Source organism: Mirounga leonina, unplaced genomic scaffold (assembly GCF_011800145.1).
Source record: "Mirounga leonina isolate KUSES-001 unplaced genomic scaffold, KU_Mleo_1.0 Mir_101664, whole genome shotgun sequence".
Classification (NCBI taxonomy): Eukaryota; Metazoa; Chordata; class Mammalia; order Carnivora; family Phocidae; genus Mirounga; species Mirounga leonina.
In genome coordinates, this window is record NW_023270175.1 from 1,411,675 (window position 1) to 1,428,072 (window position 16,398).

At 46.0% G+C, this 16,398-nt stretch overlaps 1 protein-coding gene across 4 annotated transcripts in view; it reads left to right on the forward strand.

Moving 5' to 3' along the window:
- Nucleotides 1-16,398, forward strand: part of MID2 (midline 2) — a 98,409-nt gene that overhangs the window by 1,196 nt on the left and 80,815 nt on the right. For 2 of the 4 annotated variants that reach the window (XM_035006872.1, XM_035006862.1), the window contains exon 2: nucleotides 13,096-13,811. In XM_035006872.1, the coding sequence (XP_034862763.1) occupies nucleotides 13,152-13,811 (660 nt within the window). In that variant the 5' untranslated portion in view covers nucleotides 13,096-13,151. Of the gene's footprint in view, nucleotides 1-90; nucleotides 184-13,095; nucleotides 13,812-16,398 lie in introns of those variants that run through there. The other 2 variants (XM_035006844.1, XM_035006852.1) reach the window with 2 other exon arrangements.

Here is a 16,398-nt window from a genome sequence, read left to right on the forward strand (position 1 = left end):
CGGCGGCGGCGCGGGGGCGGCGGCGGGGGCGGCGGCGAAGGCGGGCGGCGGCCTGGGGCGGCGGCGGCGGCGGCGGCCCGGGGAGCTCGCGCCGGAGCCCGAGCCAGCTCCCGGCGGAGGCAGGCGAGCGCCCGGCGCCCTCGGGCGCGCCGAGGAGATGGCTGGCACCCGGGAACGCTATGGGTAAAACGCGCCCCCTCGCCGCGGCCCCGGGAGCCGAGCGCCACCGCCCGCGCCCGCCACGGCCCGGGCTCGGCTCCCGCTCCCGCTCCCGCTCCGGCCGCCTCTCAGGTGCCGCGGGGGCCCGGCGCGGGCCGAGGGCTCCGGGGCTCGGCGGGGCAGGGTGACGGGGCCCGCGAGGCTCGAGGTGGCGGCGGCGGCGGCGGCCTCTCCCCCCGCCCCCCCACCTCCCCGGCCTGGCCCGGGCGCCCGTCGCTGCCCTCTTGGGACGGAGTTTGCACTCCAGGGTGCGGGGCGGGGGCGGCCCGAGGCCTCCAGCGCCGCGACCGGCCCGGCGCAGGGCAGTGGAGCGGCTCCCCCGGCGCCTGGGCGCGAGTCTGGGAAAGGGCACGGCCGCCTTCCCACGCTCCCGCGGCCCGCAGCCTCCTCGGCCGGGCGGCGCCCCTCCGCCGGCCCTCCGCCCGGGGTGGCTGCTGCAGCAGCCCGAGATGCTGCGGACACCCCGCCGGCGGGGAGGCCCGGCGAAACTTAATCCCTTTTCTGCCAGGGGAGCGATCCTCCAGTCTCCGTCTGGGTGGTTCCCTATTTCTGGCCTAGCTGTGAAACCAGCCCAGCGGGGGAGAGGGCGAACTTACCTATGTCCAGAGGACAGATTGCGACCGAACCGGGGAGAGGTGGGGTTTTTCCATTCCTGGCTCCTAAGAATTAAGTAAACAGCGGCGGAGTGGATTTACAGAAACATTTTTGGTGATGCTAAGGTTTAGGTTACTTAGTACTTGGTGTGTAGTGCGTTCTTTCTCTGGAGGCGTTTTTTGGTTTTGTGGGTTTTTCTTTTTTTCTTTTTTTTGGTTTTGTTTTGTTTTGTTGTTGTTTTTTGTTGCTGTTTCGCAGAGCAGGAAATTGGGATCCTGGGGTCTTTAGTTTCTTCACTTTCTCTCTTCCACACTCCCCTACCCGCCTTCGCGCTCACTTGCCTTCTTTCTGCGCCGTCACGCATCTACCTGCCCACCCAGATCTACCACCAGACCCTATCCGTCCCCTACACTGCCCCCCACCAACCTGTGCACTCCGCCTGCCGCCCGGCCCTGCAGCCTCTTGCTTCTCAACCCATTTGCCTTTTTGAGGATTTCTGAGTGTGGGGCGAGTGGATAGTGATGGTTGTGTGTCTGTGAGGAGGAGCCCTTATACAGGAATATAGTGGAGTCTGTTGAAATAGACAAGTCATGTGTGTGGGTTGATTCCTTGGATTCTCAAGTTGGGCCATAAGGGCTGCCTTTAACCCTATTCTGTTCCCTCCCAGGACTCTAATCGCTTCTCTGGCGATGTTCCAATAGAAGGGGCATGCTGAATAGGGAGCTTTCCTCCCCTCCTTCTGGCTTAACCTCAGCTGATTACCCCAACCCTCACGTCCCCCTCTTCACCCGACTCCACTCATACTAACTGCCCAAAGGGGGAAACAGTCTTGGCTATTTTTATATATTCCTGTCCAATCAATTAGCTTAATACAGATATAAAATGTGAATTAGATCTTTCCTGACTGTTCCTCACAACTTGATTTATGTGGTTGAAATACAGGTCTAGGAGTCAAGAAGATCAGAGGGCTTATCCCAAATCTGATGTTACATTGGCTTCATGGCCTTAGGACATTCCTGTGACCTTTCTTTCATAGTTGAGGCACTTGTGTAAAAGGCATAATACTGTGTACTGGGTATTGTGAGTCTCGGCTTGGTCCTTTGAAGATGAAAGGGTTCTATAAACCCTTAGCATTACACTTTTCAAATAAAGTACCTCATTTACCTTTTATTGGGATAATAGATTGACTGGGTGCAAGGAGGAACCCTCGTTTACTGGAAACCTTAACTTGCCATTATTAGTCCCCCTGGGAGCCAAATCCATCACCGTACTCAGGACTCCTTTTTTTTGTTGTTCCTAATGCATGTACAACTGAATGAAAACATGCATAAAACTAGGCATGCAGAGTAATGGTGATTATTTTAAGTCGAGGCTTGAATCATATCTAATGTACTCCAACCTAACAGTCTGAGTCAGACTCATTTGAAAACATAACCTCACCCATTTTTAGCCTATATGGGGGCAGTTAGTTAATTTCTACTGAACAGTGGCATAAATAATTGTAGGCATGGCAATACAAGCATGATTAGCATCTAGCAGCGGTGAGTCAACAATATTTATTAAGCATCTACAATGTGCAGAGTTCTCTGCTGACCGGGCTGAGGCCCCAGTCTTGGCCTAGCACTTTGGCCTCCTGCTTGTTTGAGGCCTACTTCCTTACTTGCAGCTCCAGGAGTAGGACAGGGAGGAGCAAGGCAGGGGGAGAGGCCAGGCACAAGAAGGGGTGATTGTTTCCCTCCCTCTTTCGTGACCACTAGACTTCTCATCTAGCATGTTCTACCTTGCAAGGCCACCCCTGGGAAGCAGTGCCACAAATCAGGGTGACTCGGTTGCTTCATGAATATATCATCTGAACAGTGCAAATTGATTTAGATGAAATTGGTTTAGTTAATCCCTCCTCTAAGTGCAGGGCAACTTGCTCCAACTTGCAGATCCTAAAGCAGAGCCAGTGGAGTCTCATAATTGCATCCAAAAATTGCTCTGGGTAGTGCGCCTGTCCGTTCCCTCATCCCTCCTCCCATAAAACCTGCTGACGCCATGACAGTTGAGAAGAAAACTGCAGAAGGAGTAGGTCTTTACCACTCGGCAAACCTCTTTGGCTTGGTGAAGAGGAGAGAATGTCCTCTTTGCACTCTATCTCTTAGCACTCAGGTTCTTTCTTTCCCATCAGGGGCACAGAGCCCTGAACAAGAGGTGAGGGCAGGGCTGAGGCACAGAATGTGTCTCGAATGGCTGTTTCCAGAGGCACCTGCTTGACCTCTTGTGTGTTTGTCATCTAGTCTTTATGGATCTTGGGAACTCCCTAGCTGTTAGGCCGTGTGATTCCGCTGCTAGTGGAGGCCAGGGGGTGCTCCATTTCCATTTAGCGTGGGCTTTGTGTTTTTTGTTTTTTGGGTTTTTTTGGTCTTCTATGCAAAGGGGGAAATCGAGGCACTGTGTATGTAAAATGCTTCCTTACTTAAGCTGGGGGTCTTGACTTAGAGCATTGCATCGTCAAAATAGGACGTGGAACGTGTTGATCCTGGATATATGACAGTTCAGGAGGGTTGCACATTGTCCACTTTTTGATGACTGAAACGTTGGTACCCAGGTGGTATTACTGTAACCGCTGTATTTCAGGTCTCTCAAAAACCATTGTGTTTATCACCAAGCAGTGTAGAGCAGAGACTAGAAAAGTGTTTCTCAGCCAGTGTATTGGATCATGCTAACAAGTGAGAAGACCGGATGAGTGGTGTCGAGACAAGAAATTCCAACTCCGGGGCACCTGGGGTGCTCAGCCGTTAAGCGTCTGCCTTCGACTCAGGTCATGATCCCAGGGTCCTGAGATCGAGCCCCACATCGGGCTCCCTGCTCCACGGGAAGCCTGCTTCTCCCTCTCCCACTCCCCCTGCTTGTGTTCCCTCTCTCTCTGTCTCTATCTGTCAAATAAATAAAATAAAATAAAATAAAATAAAATAAAATAAAATAAATCCCAACTCCAATTATCCCCCTGGGCAGACTGCTTGCTGGTCTCCTTTTCATTTCCCCTCTCTTCCAAGGACCGATATGTTTTTCTCTCTATTTCCAGATCCCTATTTTCTCTCTAATTCAGAATTAAAACTCTGTTCAAAGTCTTCCGTGGGCCCCAGAGGTCAGTGGCTCTTCCTACGGTTTCTCTTTTTCCATCTTCCGCTTCTCCATGACCATAGGCAGACAGAATCTTTTGATAGTTAATCTCCCAGCTCCGGCGCTTCCCTTAGAAATCCCATGAGCTGCTCAGACTGCTAGATGTGTTACGCTGTGGGTGGTGGAGGGGTTCTGAGCAGTGTTCCAACACCCCACCACTCCCTTGTCCATGTAGGGTTCACCTGAGTGCACACTAGGGTGTTGGTTCAGTCTAAGTGGGTTAGCAAAGTATCATTAGTAAGATTTGTCCTACTTGGGTTCTTGTCTCCCTGCACAGCTCTGACTGCTTGACCTTGGGCTCTGTCTCAGCCTCTTTCCTGCAGGTCAGACTCCTCTGGGATGAACAGCATCCCCAGTCTTTGGATCTTTTCTCTAACAGAGACCAAACGATCTGATAACAAACTCATTATGTAAACTCAAATCCTCCTGAAACCGAAAATCCCAGTGTTTACAGTTTGCCCCGTTAGGAGCATAACGTATGGGCCTGGGAGACAATGCTAATGTAGGACGGTGAAGTGTGTGAATGCATACAGCCCAGAGATAGAAAAATGGTTTACGGTCCAGAATCCTCAATCGCTTTGTCTATAGCCTTTTGTTCAGTGTTGCTAGGATCCATGTGATTCCCCAGGGAGTAGAAGCTTGATTTCAAATAGGCTTCTGTTCTCTGTCCCTTGTCTCTGACCTGAACTTGGGGTGCTCTCAGCCTAACTAAGATTCAACAGTATGCCCTACATACATATATTGCCGGTTTTATTCTCTGGGAGTGGAGAGGGCTGCCCATCCAGGTGTGTCCCTGAACATTTAAACATTTACAACCATTGCCCTGGGTAAGAGAGCTTGGGAAAAGCAGTCCTAGAACAGATGGGAAGCTAGACTGGTAGCATGAGGTGGATTAAGTTGGTTGTCCCTTTGTTCACCCTTGTGACTGCCGGTGTGTTCTGCATGAAGATAAAGGTGTCATGAATTGTACTAAGGATTCCTGTCAATTATCCTGGGTTACCTTGGCAAATCCTTCTCTTGGTTCCTGAGATTAGTCTTTTGCCTTCGTAGCAAACGTAGGACTTTTAGTTCTGTTATTGTGATATTCACTGTAATGCTTATGGTGACTCTGTTATATAAAATGGCCAGTGGTTCGCTTTAGGAGCTAATTATTGTAAAGAAAACATCGTTAAATCCACATGCTATAAAATATTAAGTAGGCTTTAATGATCTTTCAGACAGGAACTGGTTCTGGTGCTTTCTGTCAGTCGGTCATCAACCTCCAGTCCTGAGCTCTCCCCATGCATGATAAAAGCTGAAAAGAAGAGAGACAGTTCTTCCCTTGGGGGGACTCCAGTATAACAGGGGAGACATATGAGCATAAGAAATACCGCAATCAGACACATGGTCCTCCAGAAAACTTGCGGGGGAGTGTGACTGTTCTCCGTCATGCCAACCGTGTGTTTGGGATGAATTTCCAAACATTTGCTGCTTTCCTCAATAACTTGCTTTGTATCCACCCGTCTGTGAATGTATGATGAGAATATCTCCCTATTTGTAAAGCAAGTTAATAATTTTATTTTATCTTCATGTGATCTTCATAAGAGCCTGAGAGCTGGGGTAGGGCTGGTATTTTTCAAGCCACAGATGAGGAGGCTGTGGCCCAGACACTTTAAATGTCTTACCTAGGATCACTCAGCTAATTCAGCTTAGAGCCAGGACTATAACCAGGCTCTGTTTTGAGGATCAAATGAGATAATGGCTTTGGAACCATTTGGAAACTATCACATGATACACAAACGTAAGATGGCTATTACAGACCACCTAGCCTCTTTTTTTTCTGGGTTTCTATTTCTAGTCTGGGTCCTTTTAGGGTGAGAATTCTATGCATTGGCTGCCTTTTGTGTTCCCAAATGATCTCCCCCCCGCCCAGCTTCAATGGGTCCTTTCCTACTAAGAGCATTCCAGGATTTGGTTGTCTTTCTTTTCAGTTCCAAAAGGTGTTCTCGTTAGTTTGTACTCCCCTGGGACTCCTCTCCCCCTTTGTTGTCCTCTAGGAACACCCATTATATCTTTCTTGAGGTACAACAGGCAAAACCAGCCACTGTCCTTTAGCATCTTGGCTTAGCCAAAGGAAAGTAATGCATTTTGTTCCTTTCACGATGATGCCCTTCACTGGTCAGCCTTTCTAGTCACACCAATAAATAAGGTTTGTGTTTTGAGGAGCTAGTTTTCAATAAAGCCACCGTGTCTTTCCTATGTGGGAACAGAGAGCAAGAGCTCTGTAATAATCCCATGTCAGAGCTGGAAAGCATCTTAAAGAGATCGGCTGGTGATTCTAGTTCAACTTGCACGACGTTTTTACAGTTAGGGAAACATCAGACTAAGCCGGTACTCATTCTGTCATCCCCCAAGGCAGGGAGATGGGTTTGTAGTGTTTTAAGGAAAAGCTCATGGGACATCCATGTTAATATCCTGAAGAATGTTTATTTTCCATTAATTTGTTTTTAAAACAAGTCCTGCAGCTCAGCTCAATCTTCATTCTACAGCCCAGAGGTCAGGCTTGGTTTCACACTCTCGGTTTTTCTGTGCAGAAGGGGTGTGTGTGGGGGGAGCCATGGCTCCTCAGGGAGGTAGTGAGAGCCCAGGGCCACGCTCTGCAGACCTGGGAGATGAAAACTAGACGGAATCTAAACTGGTGAAATACAGGGGCATTTAATTATGTTCCAATCACATTTGAAATAATAGAATTCTGCCAAGTTCAGATCACAGCTTTTCTCTGTGATCGGAGTTAACGGCATGCCGGATTTGGAGGGCAATGCCGAAATCAGTCTTTAATTTCGTAGGTGTAGAATGCATTCTTTTTATCTTAACCACCTGCACGGAAGCTCCTCTTTTGTATTTCCATGTACTCACACAGCCTTATGATACCTTCTTATCGTTTTGTCTCATCGACCTCTGTTTTTCAGGGGTCTCAGCCTGAAGGGGGTGCAGGGTGAAGATAAGGCAGGCAGAAACAGTTGTAAAACCAAGCAAGGGCGAATACGTAAACATACTAAATGATACAGAAGGGAACAAATCAGTGTCTGCGGATATGGGCATTTGTTTCTTAACATGGCAACTGGTATGCCCTCCCGGGCATTTCATCAGTGCGTTTGTATGACAAACCATTGTGTTTTCTGGCAAAAGCTTCCTGATTACCTGTTATCGGGTGGCACTGTATCAGGTTCACATCCTGTCTTTATCTTTAGCACACTCTCTAATTCTGCAGAGATCAGTGATTCACAGACTTTTGGAAGTTGCAACACTTTGACATTGTTTCATTTTTGTCATACTGCTTCCCTCTGTCCTTCCTAAAAGTATTTTGTGATATAGGAGCCAAGTATCTTTTTTTTTTTTTAAGGAGTCTTGTGGTTTTTATTTTATTTCACTTTTAAAGATTTTATTTATTTATTTATTTATTTGAGAGAGAGAGAGAGATCGAGGGAAGGGGCAGAGGGAGAGGGAGAGGGAGAGAGGGAATCCCAAGCAGACTCCGCACCGAGTGTGGAGCGAAGCCCGACCGGGGCCTCGATCCCAGGACCCTGAGATCATGACTTGAGCTGAAACCAAGAGTCCGACGCCCAACGAACTGAGCCACCCAGCCCCCCGCCCCCGTTGTTTTTAAATGAATACAAATTGGGAGCTGAGAACTTTCTGACAACCATTGATCGTTAGAGGTATTCTAGGATGTTGCAAAACCTAGACAGGGAATCACTGACCCAGAAGAACAATCCAAAGAAGTAATCCAGGAGGATTTAGAATGACTACATAGTTATATAGATGGCCGTATAGTATAGTGGTGATCTGTTTACACTCCAGGGTCAGACCTGGGTTTGAATCTTCTTTAAAAAAAAATTCAGATGTAATTCATGTATCATAATGTTCACCATTTTAAAGTGTACAATTCAGTGGATTTTAGTATATTCACGAAGTTGTGCAACAATCACCACTAATTCCTGAACGTTTTCTTCATCATCCCCAAAAGAAACTCTGTACCCATTAGTAGTCACCCCCCTTCCCTCTCTCTCCCCAGCCCTTGGCAATCACTAACCTACTTTCTGTTCTTATGGATTTGCCTATTCTGGGCATTTCATATAAAGAGAATCAAACAATTTTTGACCTTCGGTGACTGGCTTCTTTCACTTCGCATAATGCTTTCAATGCTCACCCATGTTGTGGTATGGATCAGTACTTTATTACTTTCTCTTGATGAATAATATTCCATTGTATGGATGTACCATATTTGTTTATCCATTCTTCAGTTGATGGACATTTGGGTTATTTCTACCATTTGGCTATTATGACTGATGCTGCTATGAACATTTGTGTACAAGTTTTTTTTTTTTTTTAAGTGTTTTATTTATTTATTCATGAGAGTCAGAGAGAGAGAGAGGCAGGCAGAGGCAGAGGAAGAAGCAGGCTCCCTGCCCGGCAGGGAGCCCGATGCGGGACTCCACCCCAGGCTCCTGGGATCATGACCTGAGCCGAAGGCAGATGCTTAACCATCTGAGCCACCCAGGCGCCCCTGTGTACAAGTTTTTGAGTGAGCACATCTTCAGTTCTTCTGGGTCGTATGCTAACTCCATATTTAACCATCTGAGGAATTGCCAAACTATTTCCTAAAGCAGATGTGCCATTTTACATTCCCACCAGCAATGTATGAGGGTTCCAGTTTTTCCATATCCTGGCTGACATTTGCTATTTTTTAAAATTACAGACATCCTGGTGGGTGTGAAGTAGTAATATAACCATCCCAATGAGTACAAAGTGGTATTTCAGTGTGCTTTTGATTTGCATTTCCCTAATGGCTGATGATATTGAATATCTTTTCATATGCTTACTGATCCTTTATTTGTATATCGTCTTTGGAGAAGTGTCTATTTAAATCATTTGCCCATTTTGGGGGTCTTTTTATTGTGGAGTTTTAAGAGTTCTGTTTATTTCTAGATACTAGACCCATATCACATCTGTGACTTGCAAATACTTTTTTCCCCATTCTGTGAGTTGTCTTTTTACTTTCTTGATGTTGTTATTTGCAGCACAGAAGTTTTAAACTTTGATAAAGTCCAATTTATCTACTTTTTTCTTTGGTTGCTTGTGCATTTGGTGTAATGTAAGAAACCCTCGCCTAATTTAAGTTCACAAAGATTTACACCTATGTTTCCACCCAAGATTTTAAGTTTCTGCACTTTCATTTAGGTTGTTGATTTATTTTGAGATAACTTTTGTATATGGTGTGAGGTAGGATTCTAACTTCATCACTTTTTTTTTTTTTTTTGCATGTGGATATGCAGTTGTCCTAATACCATTTGTTGAAAAGATTATTCTTTCCTCACTGAGTGGACTTGGGATCCTTGTCAAAAGTTACTTGCCCATAAACATATGAGTATATCAGTTTGTTTCTGGACTCTCAGTCTTATTCTGGGCTTGAATCTTAGTTCTGCTACTTGCCAATAAATGTAATCTGGGACAAGTTACTTTTTTTTTGGTAATAATACTACCTACCTTTTAGAGGGTCGTTGTGAAAATTAAATGAGACACTGCACGTAAAGGGTATTATTTAGTGCCTGGCACATAGTACATACCAGATAAATTTTAAGGGGAAATGTGCTTAGATAATCAGGGAAGTAGTAAAAAGAGGAGATAGTTGAAAGGATGCTGAAATATTAGGAGTGTCCAGAACAAGGTGGCCTCATGAATGAGAGATGAGATGAAGAGATGTTTGAAAAAGTTGAAAAAAACATTCAGTTCCCCGATCTTGGCTACAGCAGTTGCTAGATGATGATGAAACAGAACAGAATAGAAACAGTATAGAAAAGTTACCATAAGCAACAGATTGGAACCATCTTATATTATTCTTTATAGATCTGAAATCAGTTAAGGTGGGTTATTTTAGAGCACTCGTGTTTGACTTTTTTCTGTCAAGGACTCTTTTGAGAACATTTTGAATGCTGCGGACAACCCTCTCCCCATGAGAATGTGTATATGACAAACACACAATATTCTTCAGACAGTTCTAGGAGGTTCAGAAATCCCTGGTTAAAAGTCCTATCTTGACCTTATTTGAAGCAATGCTGACCCATAGCATACTTTCCCAAGCCTAATTTCATAGTGAGGTTCAAGTGTCCCACTTACTCCAGAACAATATTTACAGTTTCAGGGAAACTCGGAGAGCTTTTCCTCGTGTACGGAAGAATTTGTATGGCACCCTCCTAAGATTTAGAAGAATACCACAAATACTCTAATTGTTTTTCTATAGGTTTCAACACGTAGAGGTCTTTCAGCAATGCTCCTGACCAACTGTCATTTTGGAGGGGGGCCTTCCTCAGCTCTCCCAGGTAGCTCCCAACACGGACATTGAAGAGTGCAGACTTGCAGTCCTGGAAGAGATAGTAATAGAAATGCTGTGTGAGGTGGAGTTGGGCCTGGAAGAAAAAGATATGATTCTGGAAGGGACTCGGAATGAGAGGCAGCTTCAGAGAAACTCAGGGGGACACAGCGAGACAAAAATAGAAGCGGAAACATGCTGTTTAGAAACCCTCTTGCATATAGTCAAGATAAACTTCAGTGAAGGAGGTGAGATGATTGAAATAAAGGTGTAGGGGAGAGAGCACAGGCACCGACATCAGACCGACCCAGTGCCCTGGGTATGTATGGTCCTGGTTGATTTACTTAGCAGAGCTGAGCCCCAGTCTCCTAACTGTAATATGGGCATGGTAGTTCCTTCCTTACAGACTTCTTGACAGAATTTAATGAAGAAATGTGTGTAAAGGGCTTAACAGTACTCAGAATACAGGAGGTGCTCAATAAATGCTAGGTCCCTTCTTCTGACTTCTTCTACTTTATGGGATCCTTCATTTAACAATTACTGAATACCTATGTGTGTATGAGGCTCTGAACAAAACTATGAAATACTTGATGCCCTCAAGAAGCAGGGAGAGTTAGCTGGAGACACAGATATGTAAATGAAATAAAACAGAATGTTCTGGAAGCCACCAGTGGCTGTGGCGATAAACATGTAAATGAGCGAACTCCTAGGTTTGTAGGCTTGGATAGTGATATTCACCAGATAGGGAAAACTGGAAGAAGAGCAGGTGTTTGGGGTTTTTATGGTGGGGACCCGGGGGGGGGATGAATAACAAGGTCATTTATGGACATGTTGAATTTGAGCAGTGGGGCTATCAAAGGATATATTCCTGCCTGGAGCAAGAGTTGGAATCCATCATCTCTAACTAGAGTCTCCTCCAATTTTAAGAGTCTGTGATATATGCACATTGTAATTGTTTTACTTTTTCATCTCTAAAGGTGAATGCTGATAGATATTAGAAGCCACATGTGGCCAGCCAACAGTTTTGAGGCACTTGTAAATCGTAAACTAAGACTAACCACGTCTCACGTTTGAAAAAAAGTGGTCATACAAACATCTGAACTTACCCAACCGAGACTGGCTGTTTTACAAAAAAAGGACTCTACTTTTACAGCCCAGTTTCCTATAGATTTCCAATAAATAGCTAGTTAGTTTAGTGCACTTAAAGGTTTGATTCAGAAACAGCTTTTAGGGATGCATCTGTTGTACTTACTCAGTGGCAGAATCGAAATTTCAAGCCTTGGTGTGAGTGTCTCCAATGATAGTGAGCTGATGAACAAAAATTATTCAAAAGCCAAAGATGGTTTTCTCTTTTCTATAAATAGGATTAACATTTTCTGTCGATAAGACATATTTTTCCTCAGTTAGGGCTAGCTTAGATCATTTATCTGTGTTGATTTTATTTCTTTTTTTTTTAAAGATTTTATTTATTTATTTGAGAGAGAGAGAATGAGAGAGAGCACATGAGAGCGGGGAGGGTCAGAGGGAGAAGCAGGCTCCCTGCCGAGCAGGGAGCCCGATGCGGGACTCGATCCCGGGACTCCAGGATCATGACCTGAGCCAAAGGCAGTCGCCCAACCAACTGAGCCACCCAGGCGCCCTATCTGTGTTGATTTTAATTAACGGAAGACCCATGGCAGTATCTATTATGTTCAGCTCAGAAATGTCTGCGGGAGAATAGATTGGCCAAGAGATTAGTTTCATGTTAATTGGGTGACTTCTTTTATTCTCTGATGCACCTACCAAAACGAAAGTTACCAGGTCTGAAAATTTCTGGCCCCTCACCTTGCTAATTTGTATCTGGGTATTGGTTTGCATCTTGTTATGTTTTAGGAAGTATGAAAAGACACATGGGGAGGTGTGCTTCATAGTAGGCTTGTGCTAGTTCAGTGGGTGTGTAATAATAAAACCCAGCCAAAACCACAAGGTAATACATCTTCATTATTGATCAGAAACTACTGCTGAGTAAGTTGAAAAGTCATAGTCCCTCCTCATTGAGCTTGATGAGATGAAGAGCTTGCTGAAGGTGAGGGAAGGAAGTGAAAACTAGCACCATTTGTGTCTAGTAACTCAGCTTACTAGAAACAGGATAGAGCAGAAATTTCCATGAGTGGTAACAGGAAGTAATTAAGGTTCACACTCTGAAGAACTTATTATTCTACGCTGAGAAGTCCATTTTTCCAAAGCCCTCTCTTCTTTTTTTTTACACAGGCTCTCAGAATGGAATCATTTCAAGAAGTAGAGAGTTAGTTTGAAATATGGCCTTATTTTCCTTCCACTGGATGTGGAATAGGCGCAGCCCCTATATTTTACCTTGAAGTAAAATACAGAACAACACTGGAGAATGGAGATGGAGAATTTCGCAGGGCCTCAGGCTCATCATAGTCCAGGACCAGAAATGTCAGTGGACAATATGTGAGGGACGGCTCCGTGCTGGTATTGTGAGCTAGAATAGTAATGTTAACCAGTAAACCAGGATTCAGCGGTGGCCACACGGTTCTGTTTATTAGTGCAGGAACATAAACTCAGGCATTTGTCGAAAACAAGGTTTGAAGCGGGGAAGGGTGGGGGAGAGAGGCTTTTTGATTAATTCCCAGATCGCTTTCCTATTGCTCCAGTGTTGCTGGGGAATGGAGCACGCAAGAGCCTCCGTTGGTTAGTGTGTAGCCAGTCTGCATCCAGGTTTCCTTTGGAGACGCTTAGTGACTCCCGCTTTGTATTCCTCGCAGGTGAAAGCCCAGCCTCTGTGGTTCTTAATGCCCCAGCAGGATTATTTTCACTAAAGATGGAAACACTGGAGTCCGAATTGACCTGTCCAATCTGCCTGGAGTTGTTCGAAGACCCCCTTCTGCTCCCTTGTGCCCACAGCCTCTGCTTCAGCTGTGCCCACCGCATCCTGGTCTCGAGCTGCAGCTCTGGCGAATCCATTGAACCCATCACCGCTTTCCAGTGTCCCACGTGCAGGTATGTTATCTCGCTGAACCACCGGGGCCTGGACGGCCTCAAGAGGAATGTGACTTTGCAGAACATTATCGATCGCTTCCAGAAGGCTTCAGTCAGTGGGCCCAATTCCCCAAGTGAGAGCCGCCGGGAGAGGACTTACAGGCCCAGCACGGCCATGTCTAGTGAGCGAATTGCTTGCCAGTTCTGTGAGCAGGACCCGCCACGGGATGCAGTGAAGACATGCATCACCTGTGAGGTCTCCTACTGTGACCGGTGCCTGCGGGCCACACACCCCAACAAGAAACCTTTCACCAGCCACCGCCTGGTGGAACCAGTGCCAGACACGCATCTTCGAGGGATCACCTGCCTGGACCACGAGAACGAGAAAGTGAACATGTATTGTGTGTCCGATGACCAATTGATCTGTGCCTTATGCAAACTGGTGGGACGTCACCGAGACCATCAGGTCGCGTCCCTGAATGACCGATTTGAGAAACTCAAGGTAAGGGATCTGGGAAATATCCCTTACACAGCGTGGTCTCTCTTACACACGGCCGTACGGGTAGCGAGTTCCCTCACAAAGCTAGGTCCGCTTTTCCTATGTGGCACGGCCGGTAGCTCCCAAGTTGCTCTCGCGAGGAATAGCCTACCCACTCGCCAGCCCTCCCTGGAACCTGTTTCGTCGGTTGCACAAACATCTGCTTGCATTCCTTCACCTCTGGCCCGTTCTGGATGAGTTCAGGCCCCTGGCCCCACGCGCCACACCAGTAGCCCATCCAGGGAAACAAGTCCCTCTGTCCTCTGTCAGTGGCAGATTGCACACTACCTATCTTTGTCGTGATCTTTCCACCTCTTCTTTTAAGTATGTGAGTACCTGTGTAGGTGTACTCTAATTAGCATAGGTGCTGATATGCATGCTGATATGCATGGGGAGAGCAAGGGGAAGGCTGGGCGTGTCTCCGTGGAGGTGTGGGGGGAGGTGTCTGAGTGTGTCTGGAGTAGGCGGGAGACCTGTGCGGAGGACGGTAGTGTCTGTGTTTGCTCGCTCCCTTCGCTAAAGAAACAAAGGCCTGGCGTTGGCTGCTTGCTACAAATTGCCCTCAAGCCCTTAACATGGGGCTAATTCTAAGCCCGCCTTAAACAAACAAACAAACAAACAAGAAAAGGAACTTCAGTTTACCGCGAAGTCAGAAGGGGTAATCCAATGTCTGAACTAGAACTTTAAACCGAAGCCAATCCATCTCGAATCCAGGATCCGATTTCGTGCCTGTGCTCGTTTTTGTGGGTTGCACACTGAAGACCGTGGTTGCAGGCCCTGCCTCGGAAGTTCCCAGTCTTCCATTTGTGTTCCGCGGACGGAGTTATCCGAGGTTGCCATGCCATATAATCTTTGTGCGCAAGGCTAAGTGCCCATTTTGTAAGACCGTCCTGCCTCACGTTGATGTTAACAAACGTCAGCTCCGGAAAATTGTTTTATTCCCGTTGTCTGCCCTCTCTGTGGCTTAACTGCTCTTAAGAAGGGAGCTATTTAGCAGAAATTCCAGGAAAATAAAATGTTTAAATGACTGACAAGATGACCACCCCCAGTAGGGACTGGCTATAGAAGCCGAGCTGGAAGGAAGACCCAGATAGGATGGAAGGAGGGCAAGCAGGAAGTGGGGATTTTCCTCTTGTCATGCCCTGAACAAGCCACGGTAACTTATCTGAAGATTTCATGGGGTTGGGGAAGGTAGCAATACTCCGAATAGGATATATTTTCCCCTCCCGTAATTTGTTGCAAGCTGACAATGGTTTGTGCCTTCTCTGATTTTTTATTTATATCTAATATTTACAAATTTGTACAAAGTTCAGTGTTTATCTGTGGATTTCACTCAAGGTGATATTCTCATTCACTTCAAAACTGCAGCGAGGAATGATCTGATTGACTTCAGTTCGTAGATGCCTAAGACGCTAAGCCTTGCACTTGGTCTAGCTGAAGCCTTACACTGTAATGTGGTATAAACTAAGACTTTGAGAGGTTAAGTGGTTTGGTCAAAGTCACAGAATTGGAACGGGAACTCAGCTTCTAGACCCCGCGTGAAGTATCCTTTCGGCTGTGGCCTGCCGCCGCTTTGTTTTGGACCTAAGTTTTGCCCGTGAAATGTGATTTGAAACTTAACTTTACACTCTGGCAATTGCACATTTCATGGGTCACAGATTAACGATTACCAGCATCAAGGAAAGGACATACTGTATAAACTTACAGCTTCATAATGGCAAGAGGTGGGGGTGGGGCTGCAGGAAGAGGGGGAATATGGAGAGGATGGAGCAATCTCTGCCAAATATTTGCAGGTGTTGGAACTATAATAAGGCATTGGCCTTGAGAAACACTCCAAACAGAAAACTCTGTATCCATATGTACGATTGAGATAACAAAAGACTGGATAGAATAAGGCTGTATCTGCAGAACACCAGCTTTTTGAAAACATCCGAAAACATGAAAACACTGGATGATTGATTAGATATTTGGCACCACACAACCACCGTCCTAGTCTCCAGGGTTGGATGGAGCACAAAAGTATTTCACCAAAAGATACTTTAGTCTGTAACTAATCGGTAATTTTTGCAGAAAGAAAGGCCAGATTTTTGAATTGTTCCCCTTTAAATTTTTTAGGAAATGTGCAGAAAATTCTGATTATAAATTAAGTGGAAACTTTTTTTTTTTGCTCATTTTTGGACCGAGAGTGGAAACATATGAATCATTCCCAACCGTGTGGTTTGTTATGTTGTCTGGAACATCTTGGACTTTGGGGAGGGAGAGGTGCTGCGCGTGTGTGTGTGTGTGTGTGTGTGTGTGTGTGTTGGATGTGTGGGGATCACTTTGGTTTGGTTTCCAAGTGTAAAGGCTATTAGTTCTCCACATGAAGCAGAGAGGAGGTCTGGCTTTGAGTGTCACATATTCTCACTTCTTTGGGTTAATTTTAATTTAAAAGCATTTAGAATTATCCCCTTAATCTGCTGGATTCTTCCCCAAGGAGAAAGGAGAAAACTGGTTGTCAGAATTTATGGGGGAGATGGCCTGGAGCATACTCTTCTGGCCATGAGGGGAG